The sequence below is a fragment of the Ornithodoros turicata genome, chromosome 7, assembly GCF_037126465.1.
Source record: "Ornithodoros turicata isolate Travis chromosome 7, ASM3712646v1, whole genome shotgun sequence".
Lineage (NCBI taxonomy): Eukaryota > Metazoa > Arthropoda > Arachnida > Ixodida > Argasidae > Ornithodoros > Ornithodoros turicata.
This window is the reverse complement of record NC_088207.1, coordinates 52,878,563-52,898,168: the sequence shown is the minus strand read 5'-3', so window position 1 is coordinate 52,898,168 and position 19,606 is coordinate 52,878,563. Positions and strand designations below refer to the sequence as shown.

General features: G+C 45.5%; 2 protein-coding genes across 3 annotated transcripts in view; one reads left to right on the top strand and one right to left on the bottom strand.

Annotated features, from left to right (window-relative positions):
* LOC135400086 (ras-related and estrogen-regulated growth inhibitor-like protein) overlaps positions 1 to 19,606 on the bottom strand; it is a 134,690-nt gene that overhangs the window by 96,731 nt on the left and 18,353 nt on the right. The window lies entirely within an intron of this gene.
* Positions 9,689 to 18,972, top strand: LOC135400084 (protein 5NUC-like). The gene is made up of 9 exons (XM_064631821.1): positions 9,689 to 10,006; positions 11,508 to 11,648; positions 12,139 to 12,364; positions 13,213 to 13,398; positions 13,472 to 13,672; positions 15,256 to 15,522; positions 16,072 to 16,227; positions 18,473 to 18,670; positions 18,752 to 18,972. The coding sequence occupies exons 1-9, from the start codon at positions 9,824 to 9,826 to the stop codon at positions 18,892 to 18,894; spliced, it is 1,701 nt and encodes a 566-aa protein (XP_064487891.1). The 5' UTR covers positions 9,689 to 9,823; the 3' UTR covers positions 18,895 to 18,972.

Here is a 19,606-nt window from a genome sequence, read left to right as displayed (position 1 = left end):
ACATGACCCTTCTAATGCTAACGCATTAAAAAAAAACACTCCCTCTAACTCTCTTTGCGACCGTAACCGGAACTTGTTCTGTTACGTCTGTCCGTCCGTCCGTCCGAAGCACCTCCACTGCCTCAACCAGCACGCTGTCCCAGACTGGCCCGGTAGACGCGACAGTCAGGCCATCGCATCCGCATCAGTGTCAGCTCTTTTCCATCGATTTCATTAGCAGATCTTGCGATGACGATGGCGATCGTGTTGTGGCTTCAACTTGATGTGTCTCTGATAGCATCGTGCAATGCAGAAATGTCACAAGCCACGCGCGAGACGAACTGGAAATACAAAATTCGCGGGCGGTCTCGGGCGATATAAATGCATTCTATATACGTGCAAGGATTTTGTGAAACATGTGTCGGACCACCTCGCTTTTCCTTTCTTTTTTCCTTTTTTTCCGTGTGTGTGTGCGTATTCACTCAAAGAAATAACATAAGCGCCGATTCCACTTCGCAATTCATCATCAAGCTCAGTTACAGAAGCATTTGCAATAAAATCCTATGGACATCATTCATGGCATTACCAATACGTTATGCAGCCCAAAGAGGTGTATGTGCCATACAGGGGGAGGGTGTGTGTTGTATATGTGGTGGGAAAGAGGCTCAACGTGTGAGTAGCCAAATTGGTCAGGTGACGAATTCAATTCCTTGAACACTCAAACAGATATCAAATGCCATGATTCCGAACAGTGTCGCGCTGGCACGAACTGCCTCTTCTTGCCTCACTCGCAGAAGTTATTATCTACATTAATTTTGATTTATTTGTCGCTTCCACTTCCTTAATGCAAAATGTGCGCATTTTTTTAAAGCGATAATCGGCAGCCTTATCCTCCTCTTATTTCCGCCTCCGTGGATTATCTATCTGCCAGATCGATTTTCCTATATACCAAGGGACCGTGCCTTTACCCTTTCCTCTCATTCGCCTCCATTTCTATTTTTCTTAGTGACGTCGCAATAAAACTTCCGTGTCGAACTCTCAGAATTGTAGTACTCACCGAACGCAACGGTACAATGAACACTGGGTGCCGTGTCTAGCGTTGTGGCCCTGTCCAGTGCCAAGGGTCAATGGCTTTTTACTGGCTCCGTTCTTCCCAATTCCGACTCATCTTCTGAGATTCTTTTGCCGGCTTGGACTCGAAAAAATGTGGCTGAGAAAATTGATCTGCGCTCTGTTGTGCCGGTGGTCACGAAATCACGTAATAGGAAGCTTTCGATACGTTGTCGGCGTGCAGGTCAATGAACCGGCGAAGAAAATTTCGTCTTATAGGTGTAACGGCTATACCAGTGTCAGATGTCGCGCTTATTGTTGCGGACGACGTAAGCTTTCTGAGGAGCTAACCCCGTGATAAGTATTTCCCCTTCCGGTTCGTTCTCGATTTTGTGTGACTGATGATAATCGTTGTCTTTACGTCGATTGTTTGCCTTGCACTGCCTTCGTTCGTGCAGATTCTGTTGTTGCTTCGGATTTCCGTCCGTCTTTCGTTTCCTGATGGCATAGTATACGCTAGAGCATTCACGATCATGAGCAACGTCAATAGAGGCAGTCCGAGGATAAATTTTTCCCGCTTGGGGATTAACACAATACTGTGGTTAACTACTCCGTTAAAATAAAACTTTACCATACGACACTGCACGTACGATATCGCTTTGTCTCCTGACTTCTTGAAAACAGGAGGTTGTGTCTCCTCTTCTGCGCACGCTCCTTTTGCTAAGTAATGGTACTGTGATGTTACACGTACTGCGCTGCGTGTTGTTTGTGCTGTTGTTTGTGTTTGTGCTCATGCTGCACTTGCCGCATGGTAGGACTACGGATAATTTGGACCACCTGCTAGGAGCGCGTTATGCGCTTAAATCCTGTTATATTGTCCTGCGGTGAAGTCCATGTATAGGATGTCAATGTGTGATGACGATTGCGAGGACAGCTCTTGACGTTATCAGCCTTTTCACATTCTACATGTATGACGAACTGAGATGCTGCCCCGCTGCACTATAATACAGAACTTCGCCACATAGCACGCTGTGCGCCAACCATTATCCCATATGATAACGTTATCGCTTCTGATTCGAACAGAGAGGTGGCGTACGCCCTTTTTTGTGACAATTTGGATAGACGGTATCATAACTGACACAAAAAGGCGTACGCCTGCTCTCTCTCCTCGAATCAGATACGATAACCATACACTCTTAAAAATGAACTTCACCGCATAGCATGCTCCTAGCCAACCATCATTTCGAATGACATCGTTATCTGCCCGGATTTGTTGAAAACGGGAGGCGTACGCCTTTTGTGTGTGTGACACGTATGCTGTCCATAAGTGTCACAAAAAAAAAGTGTACGCCTCCCGTTTTCAACAAATCAGAGAGCTGGTAACGATATCATTCGAGATTATGGTTGGCTAGGAATGTGCTATGAGGTGAAGTTCATTTCTAACAGTGTATCATTCGTTGGCGCAAAGCTTGCTATTGTGGTGAAGTTCTGTTTTTAGAGTGTATTATGCTATGCCCTGCAAGTATAGTGCTACACTCTCAAAACAGACCTTCGCCGCATAGCACGCGCCTAGCCAACCGTCATCCCGAATGACAACGTTCTCTCCCTTGATTTGATGAAAACGCGGGGCGTACGCCATTTTTGTGGATATTATTATGAACTGCACAATGCCACAAAAATGGCGTACGCCCTCCGTTTTCACAGGTGAACATTTTTAAGAGTGCAGAAAAAAAAGAAGGTATGACATAATGTTTGTCTTTTTTTTCTGTTCTTCTATTCTTTTTCTTTCTCTTCCTTTTTCTTCTTTTCACAACTCGATTTTGCTGAGTAAAGATAGCTCGATTGACGGGGCTCCCACAAAGCCCCTGTTGCAAGAGCTTCCTTCTTATCGATGCCCATATTTTTTGGCCGCTTCCACCCCAATAGAGGGTTCACCAATCACTACACTCGCATCTGTATTCCGTAATCAACAGCCTCAGCGGCCTCACCCCACGCACCTCGTTGCTCAGCGGACGCTGATGATAGACGCCGGCGGGAGATCGGCGCAGGGGCCCCCCTTGCGAAATCAGTGGGATTGTCCAGCCAACAAGCTCTCAGCCCCGGAAGTGGTCTCTTATCATTTCGTCTGGAGGTGTGGCAGCCATTGATGAACGCCGCGCTAATGCAAGTGAGATCAGATAGGCGGCGATTGCGTCAATGAAGGACAAGGTAGGTGGGTCAGTGAGGCTCCCTCCTTTAGGCCTAGAGAGAGGTCGTATAATGTGGTTGCTAATGGCCACTGGAACAAGTGCATGGAAGTCTGTGTCTGGGTGTTCAGCAATCATGCGCTGTATGCGGGCCGTCGGCCAGGGGAGGGTGGAGGGAGGGGGGCGTATCAGTTTGTTAGAGGCCCCTTCCGGTGTTCTCTTCCTTTTGTCTTTTCTTTCTTTCATTTAATAAAATCACGTATTAGCACACTGTTAAAACACAATTTCACAAGATAACACGGCTTCGGTCTGCGAAAGAGCGGTTGATGTTCCTGTATAAGGCTCCCGTGTACGTTTTATTTTTTATTTTTATTTTTTTGTGTGTGACAGGGAGGTTAGTATGCGTCCTGGGCCGACTTCAGAGGGGATTATGTGCCGACATTCGCCCGAAAAGTCTGCCAGAAAACCCAGGGAAAACCTCAGACAGCCCAACCGGTGTATGCGTTCGAGCCTGCGTCACATCTCCAGTCTCGGTGTGCATGGAAGGCGATCATCCTAACCGGCAAACGCTAACGCTACGGTCTCTGGTGTGGTGGTCATGTATGGACCCTTGTACCGGGATTGGACTTTCAAAGTGGAGCCCACTATGGAAAGATCCCCGAAGTTCAGGAAATCCTGCCCAAAAGAGTACCACATTGCGCAAACAGTCTAAAAACAAAACTTCACCGCATAGCACGTTCCGCGCCAACCGTTGCTACGAATGATACGGTTATCGCTTCTGATTCGAGGAGAGAGGGAGGCGTACGCCCCCTATCGATAACCCTATCGTTCGTGGCAATGGTTGGGGCAGAGCGCGCTATGCGGTGAAGTTCGGTTTTTAGAGGGCAGGAAATACGAAGGTTACGACGGAGATGGATACCCAACTTCCTGCGCGTATGGGACATCGTGGTACACACTCTAAAAACAGAACTTCACCACAGAGCACAGTGAAGCTTAACCATTGCACCGAATGATACCTGTATCACTCCCGATTAGTGGAAAGCGCGCGGCGTACGCCTTTTTTTTTTTTTTTGAGTTGCATAAGTGTTCGAAAACAGCGTACGCCTCCGGCGTACGCGTATGCGCGTATGCGTATGCGTAGGTGTATGCGGCGTACGCCTTTTTTTTTTTTTTTTTTGAGTTGCATAAGTGTTCGAAAACAGCGTACGCCTCCAGATGTTAACCTATCAGGGGGAAGAACGATGTCTTTCGGGATGGTGACTGGCTAAGAGTGTGCTATGTGGTGAAGTTCTCTCTTTAGAGTGCAGGTGGAGTCATGACGGCGTGTGTCGGGTCTGTCGCCGATGTCATTTCGAGATGCACGTCTCAATTTCGTGTACGATACCCAAGTACGCCTGGTGTGGTGCCTTCGGGCATGCGGAGTGTCAGGCCCCGTGTTCGCGTTTGCGGGCTTGTTCCGCTCCGCGAACACGAACATACGCATACACATCTCATCCCCTGCTTTGCAGAGCGAAAGAAATGTTAAGTGCACTGAAAAAAAAAATTACTTAACGACCTCAATGAACCGCAAGAAACGCTCCAGACAGGTCATCTCGAGCACAGGCGTTCAGATGGCCCGGGAATGCAATGCAAGACGCGAATGTGGATCAGAAATATTTTCCGTATCACGACTCAGCTTTGCACGAGCTCTTTGACCGCGACGGTGAAAGCACGTTGGTTTCTAATATTTGCTACTATAAGAACCTCCACAGTTCTTAGAAACCACTTATATACTACGAGGCAAAGCCCTTTATGCATTGATATCCTTGCCCTTGCCGTGCGCATAGCGCAAATTAGGCGGATAATTTTCTGGCCTTACAAACTCTACTTGGGGCGAAGCGTGGCCTAGGGGATTGGCATGCAAAAGGGTTGACGATAATTAGAGCTTAGTGTATTGACACTAGTATAAATGACGGTCGATTATCCTGATCACTTGGCCCCGCGAACCGATCTTGAGCCTTCTGGCGTTGGAAGAGTTAAAATGCACGCTCGTGTGGCTATTTATAGGCTACGTGGGAGATATATATTGAAGCTTATGAGTGTTGTCTTTTCGTGGTCTCGTCTCGTCCTCGTCAGAGAAGATCTAATTTGCCGCTCGTGGGAACTGACCGTGGGAGTGTTAGCAGTCAAGTGTACGAGGGCAAGGTGCGACCTGTGCAGTACAGAAGATAGCGCTAAGAACAGACGACCACAGAGTACATAGTTCGTCTATTCTTATAGCGTTATCTTGTGTACTGCAATGCACCAACTATAGCCCAACAATGTATACTGCTTTGCGACCAGCAGTTTTCGTAAACCAGCGCTGCGTTTGACTAATATACACAGGCGCCATTATGACCTTGCACTTTTAGTGAGAGCTGTCACGGCCGGTGAATGCTCATGCAACACATGGTACGGCTTGGGCAGGGTTGTTTGGATTTAATCCACATGGATTTTTTTTTATCCACACAATTTAATCCGGATTTTTGTTAGATTTTGTCCAGATGCGATGTGAAAGACAATTTAAATTCAACGTCACACAGAAAACTCCCGCTTTATTTTATTGTAGTGTTCGCTGTTTACAAAAGCCCAGGTACGCGCAACATTAACTTCTAACTTTTTTAACTTTTTAACTTGACTTTCGAACTTTTCAGATTTAACCTTTTTCCCCGTTTTCTTCTACTTCTGCCAATTCAGGGAGAGGCTTTCTTCTACTTCCTGGAGGGCATTGTAACTGAAGTACGACAGCTAATCCAGGGGTGTAGCGTCAAACACCATACACCCACGCGTGCATAGGACCCTACCTTTCGGAAAACAATGGAAACTCATTCAATGTTACTGGGACAGGCAGTTTCATAAACCGAAACTAAGAGATGTCACAGCACAGCAAGATTTGAACAGCAAAACACGTTTGTTTTCACTCTGTGTCGCACTTGTCTATATTCTCCAAAAATATCCAAAAATATCCGGGTTTTATAAAAAAAAAAAGCCCACTTATATTTTTAAAAATATTCGGATTTTTTTTTCAACCCTGGGCTTGGGACAAGAGTTTACGGTACACGGGACTGGCGTATTTCTTCATCGGATCCGCCCCCTACTGCCCCTACGCCCCTACTGCCCCTACTGCCCCTACGCCGGAAGAGGTTGAATAAGAAACGGGCGACCCGCTTCTCTGTCCATCTCTAACTATCTGTATCTGCTCGTCCCGATGGTCAAGTGTGATACACGGGTGTTCCGTAAACTTTTGTCCCAAGCCGTACGTGTCTGGGCCTCACCGTCAAAGCAAACTTGAAACGGGTGGTTTCTTTATCCCGTCCTTGTACAGAGTTTTGAAATAATTTGTTTGTAATATAAGGTGCAGATTGGGGCATCGTTGTTGAAGATGCTCGTCGCAGCCTGGGATGCAAAATCTTAAAACAGAACTCCGCCGCATTACACGCTCATAGCCAATCATCATCAAGAATGACATTATATTCTCGCTGCGATATGTTGAAAACGACAAGCCTTTTTTGTAACACTTGTGCAGTTACGGTAATTGTCACAAAAAGCGTGTACGTCCCTCCCCTTCCACAAATCTGGAGTTGTAAAGATATCATTTGATTGGTCCTCAACGTGTTATGCGGCGAAGTGTTTATTATTATTATTATTATTATTATTATTATTATTATTTGCGCACCGAAGCAACTGTGGCAATGAGCGGGTGGAGTATGTAGAACACATGCCACTCTGCGCCATCATTACTCTGCTCCTGTTAGGTGTACAGATGCCTAATGGTTGTCCCTTTGTATCGAGCTGCGGCGTAGCTGGAAGGTACCCGGGTTCGAATCCCGGGGCCGGCTGTGCTGTCTGGGGTTTCTCCTGGGTTTTCCTCAGACGCTTTCAGACATATATGTCGGCACAGTTCCTTTAGAAGTCGGCCCTTGACGCACATTCCCCAGGGCGTCAGTCGTGACGTTGCCCACATATGTGAGGCCGACAACGCCGAGCCCTTTCAGCATCACCACCACCACCTAACTTGTGAGAGAAAATTTACCTTTTGGTTGTAGTCGCAATTTTCACCGGTTTCGGTTTCGACTTCGTTTTCCCAAAGCTGCCTCCTTTATCTCTCTCTCTCTTTCTCTCTCCTTTCCTCTTTTGGAGAGTCAGAGTCCACTAGCGCCATCTCGTGTAGGTTACCTGAAGCACATGCGTTCGTCAACGTAGTGCCAGTGCTAAACACGCGGAAAAAGAGCACGCGTCTAGTATACCAGAGCTTGGCGTTTGCTGCCCTCGACTCGAACTCAATGTGGCTCACAAATTCTGGATTGTCAACACTGATATGCCCTTAATCACATGTTTGCATGAAATATCGGCATCCTGTTGTTTAACCGTCTGCGCATCCCCAACCTTTCCTCACCACCAAAGCAAAACCAAACCAAGAGGGAGAGAGGAAAAAATATGTTGTTTGGTCGATAAGCTCATTGACTAGCTCCTTTTTTCACATCCTGTTCGCGCAGAGGCAAAACTACTGATATTTCAGCATGCGTATCGATATTTATATCGATGTGAATATCGATATTTTCATCGATAAATATCGTTATTTTAAAGGTATAAATAACATTGCGTACATAAAATATAGATAATATTGATAAGAATATAGATATCGTTCCATCCCTACATTCTACACCAAAGTCCAGGTGCTTATATGACTCGCAGGTTTTCGAGATGTTGCACAACCGCATTAGTTTATGGGAAAGGTCTCTGTGGAAAACCTTGAGCTGTCGACTGGATTACAAGCTGAAAAATGTTGTAATACGTGTAAAATTCAATTGTGTTTTGTTTTGTTTTTATGAACCCTAACGCATTGGGAGAAGCCGTGTTACTACACATCACATGCAAATGTATTAGAACAACGTAAGAGTAGCAGTGATATATGATATACACACACACACACACACATACATACATACATACATACATACATACATACATACATACATACATACATACATACATACATACATTGAATGGTGATGGGGTGGGCGATGTAGTATACAAGTTAACAATGTTCCTGCCTAAACATGCACAAATTCTGTCCGCCATGTCACAGCTCCGGGCACTTTTGCTGGCGGTTTTACTACAACAACAACATATATATTGTGATGATGAAGTGGGGAGGTTTTCCACTCTAGGAGTGGAACGCTACCCCATAGATAGGGGTCTAGTATGAGTGGTGACAATGATGAGTGATGACGATGAGAGATGACGGGAATGATCGAAGTGGCGATGACGATGCTGGACGTGATCGTGGTGGTGGGAGTGTCCGAGGGCGCTGCTGGGGTCATAGTGAGGCCTTTAGGCCTGTCGCCTCAAAGAAGTCAACCACGTGACGTAAGGCCGGGTTTTACTACAAAGAGCAATGTTGAAATCGCTTCCTGCACCGTGGTCTTCGTTCACCAATCAATATGTGAGGATCTGGTAATGGCCAAAAACTCATGCAAACGATGCAACTGATGTACAAGATGGAGTCGCGACTGCAAGACGACCACTTTAATAACCACTTTAAACATAAAATACGTTACAATGCAAGAATACACATTCATGCCACCCGAGTCAGAGTCCATCACCGTCCGAGTAGCGCGAAACAGTGTCCACGACGTATACATAGCTTTCCACCTTCGGACGTTTCCCCTTCGGCGTGGTAAAAAAAAAAAAAAATTGTCGAACGCTTCAGCATAAAGCGAGGTGTAACAACTGCTACTGATTAAGCTGACTGAACTCGACGAACTTGACTCATCCAAACCATCCAACATCTGCAGTATAGGTCTGCCGGTTCCATGGCGGCCATGTTGACAATGGCGGCCAAGTGTAAACAATGGAAAGGAATGTGAGAAGGAGCGGCTAGCGGAACTTGAGAGCTCGTGTTCCGGTCCACACCCCCGATATTCCCGGTGTGGACCTGCGCGGATGCAGTGCTCGCGAGCGTACGCTGCGCGCGAATGACCAGCGGGACATGTTGCGTGTTGCCCCGAAACGACCAGCAGCAGAACACGCACACTCGAGCCAGTGCAACGTTTTCTGCAGAGAAAACGACCAGCTGAATTCTATAATAGTGATTTCTCAGTAATACATCCCAGCAATGAAGAGTACGCGCTGCTCAATTTGATTAGTCTGTCTGTGTGACCAAGTTTACTTTTTTTTTTACGCTGAATGCAGGATGGATGGATGGATATATAAAAGGAGGGGGGAACGGCACGGAAGTTGTTGCATTATATATTCCACGTACTGCTGAAAACAGCGTGTTCTGAAGAGAGAGAGAGAGAGAGATGTAAACACCACCCGCGTAGTTTACGTAATTGTACACGACACGACAGCTGTAAGAGGCCGATCTGCAACTTCCCCTGAAGGGCAGTACACACATGTACGATGCGTATGCCGTGAAGGCAGAAAGGAATGCTTCTGAACTTTGCAGAACAATGCCAAAAGCAAGGGCGCTGCTAACGTCATGTTCGGCATTTCAACGCGCGCAACTATAATGTCGTCGAGTCCTGCCGAACCGACTGGTCGTTTTTCGTCGACTGCACTGTAACTTGTGCGCTGCAACATTGACGATGGCTACTCTGCTTATATTTTCCGTTGCTTTTTACGCCGTTGCGGCAGAGAAATTCACCCTTACAGTGTTGCATACGAATGATATTCACAGTCACTTCGTGGAGAGCAATCCGGCAGGGGGCCGCTGTTACCCCAGCGAAAAGGATAAATGCGTCGGTGGAGTGGCCAGGATCGCTGCACAGGTGAGCGCGGTATGCTTAGTGCCCAAGAACGATCCTTTATTATTTTATTTGATTTTATTTTATTTTTAATACAGGTTATTCACGCTGTGAATCGTTACGGGAGTCAGCTTAGGTACAATCAGGGGTGGGCAGTATTTTTCCTTGCTGATTTGTTATGTACATCGTTATTTCTGTAATTCCAGATTACATCTTCCTCACAGTATTCATCGTAGTATAGCTACGGTATTCAAAATACCGTATTTATATTTTTAAAAAATTGTATTAAATACTCATATCGAAAAATTGTCTATGAAAAGTATTTAAATACCTCTTTCAACAAAGTATTTTGTATTTATATTTAAATACTCACAAAATGTATTTATGCTCATCCCTGGGTACAATACGAAGTCAAAACCAGACATATTTTGTCCACTAGCAACGATCGCCGGTAGATTGTTCCAATCCTGCACTGTTAATGTTATTCTTAAGCTAAGACCGTCTGTGCGAACCGAGAAATTCCTGCGATGAATGACTGCTTTTGTGCACTTCGAACGACAGTGACTTCCCGGAAGTGGAGAGCGCGAACTTTACTATCGATTGACTGGGGAAAAAAAAAAATACTTGAGACGCAGAGCCTTAAAATTTGGTTCATCCTAGATCATCTTATATGATCTAGAGGATCCTAAGTGATCAATTTGACTTAGCGCACTCTTAAAACAGGTGGTGGTGGTGGTGATAGCGAGAGGGATCGCCACAACTTCACCGCATAGCACGGTGCTAGCCAACCATCATCTCGAATGACATCGTTCTCTCCCCTGATTTGCTGGAAACGGGAGGCATACGCCATTTTTGCGACAATTATGAACGGCATAAATGTCACAAAAAAGGCGTACGCCTCCCTTCCTTTTTTTTTTTTTTTTTTTTGATTAAGGGAGAGCAGGATGTCATTCGAGATGGTGGTTGTCTATGAGCGTGCTATGCGGCGAAGTTCATTTTTACGAGTGCGGTTGTGGTGGCGAGAGATTTTGTTTCTTTTGGGCAGACGTATTCCCCCCAAATTCGGCCACCGAATGACATTACCTTCCAATCAGTGAATGCCAGTTAGGTAGCACAGACCTGACATTAGGACTGCGCTGATTACGTTCAAGAAACATCAAGACACATTATACATCAATCATAGCGTTAGTTCCTTGCGTCACAGTATAACAAAGCATTTCTAGCATTGTTTCCTTTGTATCATTCCTTACTATAATGAACAATGTTTCAATACCTATACCATATATCACATTTTTATATCGCGTGACAGGAACATAATTCATGCGCTCGCTTTTATGAAATGTTTAAGTGGGCACTCATTGCGCTGGAGGCAGACATATTGTCTCAGCAAACGCGCTCTCCGGAGACCCTTTTCCAACCAAAAGTCGTGCGCATGCGCACCGCGCTCCCGCTAACCCTTAGGGCGGAGCGGTACATAAACATGTTGGACTAAAACTGCTCAATGTTCTTTTTTTTTTTTTATCAGGTGAAAAAGTTCAGAAGCAACCCCAAGAAGAACGTTCTTTTCCTGAATGCAGGAGATGTTTTCCAAGGAACCTACTGGTACAATGTCCACAAGCATAATGTGGTATCTGCTGTCGTCAGCGGGTTGAAGTATAACGCAACTGTAAGATCCCAATTTAATTTCATTGATTAGTGCCATTAAGGAGCTCCAGGACAATATCGTGTCTTTGTTTCTTCCGCATTGAATGTCTCAGAACAAATCAATGTGCTCATTTGCACACGCATCAGATATTTTCTAGAGAGGCCGTGACAAGCACCTAGGAACTTCAACGAGTCAAGGATTCCTTCTCTCTAACTGAGTTTTTGAATAGAACACCTGTTGGCGCAGTACCTCCAGAATGAACAGCCTACTTACATTCCTACTTACTCCTACTACATACCTACTCACATACGGCAGCGTATTAGGATAGTATACATCTACCTAAGCTTATGAAAATGAGTTACTCTGACAACTTACTAAGTATAGTGCCAGAAATAGAACTGTTAGCTTGGAGGCCACGCAGGGCACTGTGTCACAGTATAGTAATGATAGAAGTGAATGAATTTGGCAAAGTTTCCCAACCGATTAACAAGAATGTGGCACCTCAATGCAGTGCTTGGGAAACCATGAATTCGATGACCGGCCCGCAGGACTAGCACCTTTCCTGAAAGACATGCAAGTCGCACAGATTCCAGTATTGGCCAGCAATATTGACACCAGTAAAGCGGAGGAAATGAAAGGCCTTACTCCGAATAAGTCCATCGTGCTCACAGTGGGTGGGAAAACAATTGGAATTATCGGAGCCGTAACTAGGGAGGCGATGACAAGTTCCAAGCCTGGTAAGGAGCAGTACAACTGCGACACTTTGAACTTAGCTTATAACTTTTAACTTAAAACACATTTATACTACGGCCTGATTTGACGGAGCCAGCGAGACTTGAGCAAACGCTGCTCGACCCGCAACCAAGCACAGGTGCTGCGAGTCCACAAAAGAAAAGTCGTGCCCAGTCCTGCCCATACATACCAACCATACGTATAGTGCGAATACGCATTGTCAAATTTAATTTCCAATCTATCCTAAAAGTGGTAATAGTAGTAATTAACTGCTAAAAAAAGAAAAAAAGGGGGAAAGACTTAGAGCAGGGTGGCTGCTCTAAGGGCGCCTGCAGCTCCATGTCATTTATAGGTGGTTTTGAGGCTTATGATACGTGTGGCTGCAAGTAGCAGCAGTATATACCGCTTTCTTTCAGGTAGACACTCAATGCCTTGAGTGCCTTCATGTCTTGTTCCCTTGTAGGCCACCTTCCCATTACTGAGCAGTAAGAGAATGGTATTTTGTCCAGTGTTTGAAGAGCCTGGGACAGTCCAGTCTTTCCCTTGCGTCTTCTTGTTCTGGGCACTATATAAGTATAAAGTGATTATACTTGGAATGGTTTTGACAGTCTTGCCAGCCTGAGCAAACCTCCTTTTTCTTCTTTTTTTTTATGTAGAGTTGAATAGTGATGGTACCATAGAGAGTGGCACATTGTGCTCTCTGGACAATCGTCTTTTATGATCATCTTCTGGACAATGGTCTTCCTCGACTTCGTACAATGAGTTTATCAGTGTCGTGTCTGGAAGGAGCTGGTTGTCTTACTGGGCTCACTCGCCAGAGTCCTTAACGAATTACCTCTCCTTGTACACCTAGCACCAGTCAACATCACAGACGAGACAGCCAGTATAAAGCAAGAAGCTGCTATGCTGAAGGAACAGGGCGTGAACATTCTAATCGCTCTGACCCACATTGGTTATACCCTGGAGGTGAACATGACCAGAGATATTCCCGACATTGATATATGGGTCGGAGGACATACCCACAGCTTTCTCTACACAGGTATGTACACGTTATTTAACCTTCAAATCATAATGGTAGTTACAGGAATCATACGCATGTTTCGTAATTGCAGGTAATGACTATCCGAAAGAGAACGTGCCAGTGGGCGACTATCCGACGGTTGTCAACAGGACCGACGGATCCACAGGCTTGGTTGTGCAAGCATATTGGTTCGGCAAGTTTCTCGGTCATATCGAAGTTACCTTCGACGAGAAAGGGCAGGTCACAGAGTGGAAAGGAAAGCCCATCCTCATGAGCCAGGGGATTAAGGAAGGTAACTAAGAATGGGACAACCAAATATCCAAATATTCTGTAATTCGTGCGAGATATCTTGGACACATCTCCGATACCTAGTATATTTTCGAGATAGTATATTCAAGACTCAAGAGGCTGTTGCCTGCGCAACTGCTACTCATTATGACACACACACTGAGCACCTGTTTCCTTCGTCTGCGGATGGTGACCTACAGTTTCATGCGAAACCAAGATATTTCGTCTTATTAAATGTGATTGAGTTGAATGTAAACAAACAGGGGAGAAATTAAATTCGTCCCACGACGAATTTCTGCTACTCTTGCTCTGCTTCTCCATCCATCTGCTGTGCTCTGTTATTGGCGTGTGCTCTGGATTGCTTCAGACGCTTTAGTTCTTTGCGCTGTAGTTCTTTGTTATTGGCGTGCGCAGAACCATCAACGCTACCCCTTACGTACGCAAATGTGATAGCGTACGATTTACTAAAACTCTGTTTTGCCTCACACTGCACGATACCACCACGAGCACGACGGTATACCACGGTCGTACCAGTGCGACCTACGTTTCCTTTTTCTTTTCTTTCTACTTCTATTCTATTCTAGGATACTATCATCGTAAGCGCTGATACAGGGATCGCAGGGGGTGCCAACATGAGCAGGCACCCTAGATCTGCTATACGAGAGACGTGCTACGGTGCTGCTATTGTCACGTGATCTAGTGGAATTGGCGAGGGTGTTGGAGTGAGGAGGTAACGGCGTTACGGATGGACGCAACGAGAGACATGTTATGGAATACGCATATACCCCCGCAGGAAGAAAAAAAACGTTTTCCGCGTTAAAACGCCATGCAGTGGGGCTTCGAACAAACACGATTATGTGCAAGCGTAATCATTCCACGACTCTGTTTTAGAATTGTATGATGCGAACCGAATGTAAAATATTTTGCCAAATTCCTCTTTCTTCTTCCTCAGTTTCTTGGGAGTACACACGCTGAACCAACAGGCTACATGTTAGGCAGTGACATTAGTAGGCACAGGATCCTTTTGTGCTAACTAGCAACGCTCTATCGCTCTAAAAATGCAAGAGACTGTGAGAGCGCATTCTGTAAATCTACGTACAACATACTGCGGGTTTTTTTATTGGCTCTTGCGACCTTCTGACTTTGGACACAATGAGCAGCATGTCTCGTACAGGTCGTCGAGCCTGTCATAATTATCCATAACTAATCAAATTTCTTCGCTTGTAGTCCCAATTTGGAGCTCTCCTCCGAGTCGATACAACAGCTTCCACTTCATTGGTTGATTGACTTGTAAAAGAAAAAATGGCTCCGATCTATTACTCGTCTCATACTGCACATTTCTCCGGCATTGCAAGCATCCTTATTCCAGGCATATTGCAGGCATTATTTTTTTGACAAAGCCGTCCTATAATTCGAAACGTACTTGGGGGCGTAGGCGTTTCGGTGCACTATAAGCCACTTCGGCTTAGACGGGTCTGTTATCTTTTGAGTGTTGATTGTCGAGAATTAAATTATTATTATTAGCACTAATACGAATTAGCATTAGTACGAAACAGTAATTTCTCCCGCTTTACTTTCTTTATGTAGATCCTGAAATGGTTAAAATACTTGAACCTTTCAAGGCCGCGGTTGAGAACATCACTAAGGCGCATGTGGGAAGGTCACTGGCGTACCTGGACGCCGCTGACAAAGTGTGCCGGGTTGAAGAGTGCAACTTGGGCAATTGCATCACCGACTCCTTCTTCTATTATTATGCCACGCGACTCCCGGTCTCAGACAGGAGAAAGTCCTGGAGTCAGGTGAACGGTGCCATCACCAACGGCGGTTCCATCAGAGCTTCCATCGATAACATTGGTAACATTTACCATATCTATCTTGTCAGTGCCATCGAGCAGCTTACTTGTAAATAGGCGTGAACACGCGTGGATAACTGAAGATTGTGAATGGTATTCATTACGCAGGAAACTGACATATGGGACGTTGAGAGGCGGACCGTGGCGTTGGTCCAACTCACACTATCTAAAAAGAGAGCTTCACCGCGCAACACGCTCAGAACGAACAGCCATTCGGAATACGGCTTCTTGTGGTAATTTGGATACACATTAATTGCCACAAAAGTGGCGTACGCCCGGCTCTCTCCTCACATCACAAGCGACAACTATATCATTCGGCGCAATGGTTGTCGCAGAGCGTGGCATGCGATGAAGCTCTGTTTCAGAGAGTGCAGCAGCTTGCTTGTGTATATTTTTCTAGTTGAGGATGGTAGTTATAGTCCATCTACTCTAGTGGTGGTTAGCACACTGTATTAGCGCTTATGAATTTTAAACCGTATTAAGGCGCTGTCCTATAGTGCCAAACGAAGACTCCCGAACAGGAACCTCTCTTATCTTTTATTCCTCACAGATGACCTGATACGGGAGGATATTCTCACGACGCTTCCGTTCTGCAGCAGAATCCTCGTCCTAAATATAACGGGTAAAGGACTCAAAGATATGTTCGAACACTCCATGTCTCAGTACGACCGTGCTTTCAGGGCCGCCCCGTTCTTTCAGGTGTCAGGTGAGTCAATCGCTGTGCTGAGAAAGGCCCAATCTTGTTCGTTCCACCCTCTATGCACGCAACTTCACTACAAAACGCCAAACACTACAAATACAACAGCACGCTTAAAAACCATTGATTGATTGGTTGATTTTTAAAAGAAAAACCATTCGTGGCAATGGTTGGCGCAGAGCGCGCTATACGCGGTGAAGTTCCGCTAAAGCAAGAAACCTTATTCTCTTTCTCGAGAAGGCAGGTCTGGCTCAACGACCCATCTAATACTTTGCTCTCCCCGACGAACTCATGCACCCTCTACGCATCTACACCCTTCATCCTCTATCCTCCCCATCCGGCAGTCCTTCTTTTCTTTTCTTCTTCTTTTCTTTCTTTCTTCTTATTTTTTTTAAAGCTATAGTCGTGACGACACCCACTTCTGTGTGGCCAACAACAGCGAGCCGATCTTGTCATCACCCTCCTCCCCTCCGTTTTTAGAACGGGGCGTAGTGAAGAGGGGTACAAGTTAAAACATTGTTTGTTTGTTTTCGTCCCATAATTCGAAACATACTTGGAGACGTAGACGTTTCAGTGCACTAGCTGCACTGTTTGATATGTAGAATATAAATGACGCGAATATTTCATGACAGTATACGGCCAAAACCTTTTCATGTGCAACTGGAGGTATAGTGTTTCAATATGCCCCATATTTGGCATGTTCAAACAATTGGGTATTGGATAAGGCAGGAATCAGGGACTTGCCGTGCAGTAATGGCAAACGTATAATAGGTCTTTGTTACTACTGCAATCCCAATGTGACCAGCCAGCAACGACCGGAGTAACGCGTTACTTTTCTACTCGTTACTCAATTACATTTGGAGTCCAGTAATTGGTAACGGTAATCAGTTACTTTTTCCGTACAAGTAACGGTAACGGTAATCAATTACTTTTTTCGAGTAACGGGCACAAGCCTGCACTGAACCCACTACTGGTTCGGTTCGTACTTCTCATGTCAGGTCACAACAACAACAATAACAATAAATGGAGAAGCGATGATGACATGGGACGTCTCCCCGTGGTAGCCACAGGACCAGGTACCCCAGGTGAAGTGGGGTAGGCCTACCCCACTTCACAGTGGTGTCAGTCACACTATAGACAGTAATATTCCATGAAATCATCCACAACAGTATTTGGGCGCCGTTTATTCCTGGACGTCCTAGGCTTTGCTCTGCTCAATGTTTGCTGTGTCTCGCTTTTCTCTGCGATGTACATACCACCTCTCCCAACTTTCGTGTTTCTTGTGCGGTACTTGCGGTTCTTGTGCGGTGGTCTTGTGCGAGCTCGAGCACACGGACAATAAGTGTAGTCGGAGAAAATTTGCTTTTGAGTCCAGGGACCACTTTTTGTTGTATCGGGGGCGATACGCAGCACCGTGAGGCAGTGGAGCACAAGTGTGTAACGATGCTACCGTCGAAAGGTGGAGCTGCTTGCACCAGACACCGGTTGACCAGACACCAGAAACGTTGACTTGCACCAGACACCAGAAACGTTGACTGTTTCAGTGTACCCCGTGTTTCAATGGGCCCACCTTTATTCTCCTACGCCTTTCTGTGACCGTTAACATCAATGCAAATGCAGCATGTAGCTTACATTTTCCTTTCAAATTTTGTCTTCCCTATACACACATGAAAAGCTGCGGTACGGCGCTCCTCCTATACCCTGGAAAGCGAGATTCACCCTATAACACGCTCCAAGACGAGCCACCACCAGAAACGCAAACCGGATCCCCAAAACCGGATCTTAACCACATAAAACGCTCCCGGCCAATCATCATTCAGAATAATGATATCGTTCTCCCTGTTGGTTCTTGTTTAAGTGTGTGTGTGATTTCTCGTTCCGCGAAATTCGGGTCCATACGGTGACGGCGACCAAAATCAAAATCCACACTTTTCTATATTATTTTTTTTTCTTCCGCACCGGCTGTGCTGTCTGGGGTTTTTCCTGAGTTTTCTGGCAGATTTTCCAGACGAATGCCGGCACAATTCCCCATGAAGTCGGCCCAGGACGCATACTAACCCCTCTGACCCCCACTCCTTCCTGCTCTCCTCCCTACATGTCTACATTTGTACGCCGCTTATATAGCCTCAGTTGCTTCGCGGCGCTATCGCGAAGAATTAAATAATAAAACCAGCACCGACTGTTTTTAGCTTCAAGGAACCGCCCTAACCCGGTATACTGTGATCCGCCTGTTTTATGCACCCCTGCGTTGCAGGAATGAAACTGGTGTTCGAGCCATCAGCATCTAAGGGCAACCGAGTGAAATCGTTCCAGATACTCTGCACTGAATGTCGAGTTCCACGCTACGAGCCTTTGAACGTCTCCCGGACGTACAAAATTGTGATCAACGAATACATACTCCATCGCTTGAATTCTACCTTGGGGGACGAGACGCAGACCGTTTGTGAGCCAGGTATACCAGTTTAATTTTTTACAGCTGGACATATTCGTAACTCACCTGTTTTTCTTACTGTACTCCTGTCTTAACTTGCAGAACCGAAAGGATGTGAGGTATTCGAAGACTACATACGACAGAAATCTCCAATCATTTGCAGAGTAGAAGGAAGAATGAAGTTCTACAATTCGACAACTAAGAAGGCAACGCAGGCTTCACCAGGATGTCCTATGCTCAGATAGAAGAGTCAGAATACAGCCAGAAGTACCTACATATCAATCCAACATCAATACCGATAGCAATATATATCAATACCAACATATCAACCAGTTATTCGCGTCATTGCGATATGAAGGACAAAAAAAAAAAACATGGGTCGGCTTGTGCATTAATGTTGCCCACTCGAGAATTCTTTTACGGAATTACGGAATTCTTAATTCTTTTTCGGAAAAGACGGCCTGTCTGGGGAACCCAGTTACTAAGTTTGCTGCAGTCCTCAAAACCGCATCCTTGGGATCAGTATATAGACAGACGATCCACGCTACGTAATGATGTACCGAGGACGTGCGGAACCGGATGTACCAGAGTATTACGCTGCGAAGCACTCGGATATGTTCAATGAAAAACGCTTATTTGATTTTAGGGTCAGTATATGCACGTTACGTACACGGTATATCACGCATGTCATAGTCACGATTTATTTGTGGTTGTTGTAACGTTCAATGTTACGACAAGTATAACACTGCAGGTCCTCGTAGTTTGTCCCTGGTACAGTCTAATCCCAAAAACATTCGCCCACGCCAGCCAAGTTCGTCGACCTTCTGAACAACGCTCTAAAGAAGTCATTAACACTCTTCGAAGTTTTTGATCTTCAGTCACCTTAAAAGAGAGGGGAAGAAACAAGGCTGAGAACCTCGTTAGGGAAGCAGCTGCGATGCCAGAGATTAGTATAAG

What these genes read in the sequence shown, in the direction of transcription:
- LOC135400084 (XM_064631821.1), top strand. Translation starts at nt 9,824, where the DNA reads ATGGCTACTCTGCTTATATTTTCCGTTGCTTTTTACGCCGTTGCGGCA. An exon ending in AGCTTCCATCGATAACATTG is followed by an intron (nt 15,523 to 16,071) that starts GTAACATTTACC and finishes TATTCCTCACAG; the next exon opens with ATGACCTGATACGGGAGGAT. An exon ending in CCCGTTCTTTCAGGTGTCAG is followed by an intron (nt 16,228 to 18,472) that starts GTGAGTCAATCG and finishes CCTGCGTTGCAG; the next exon opens with GAATGAAACTGGTGTTCGAG.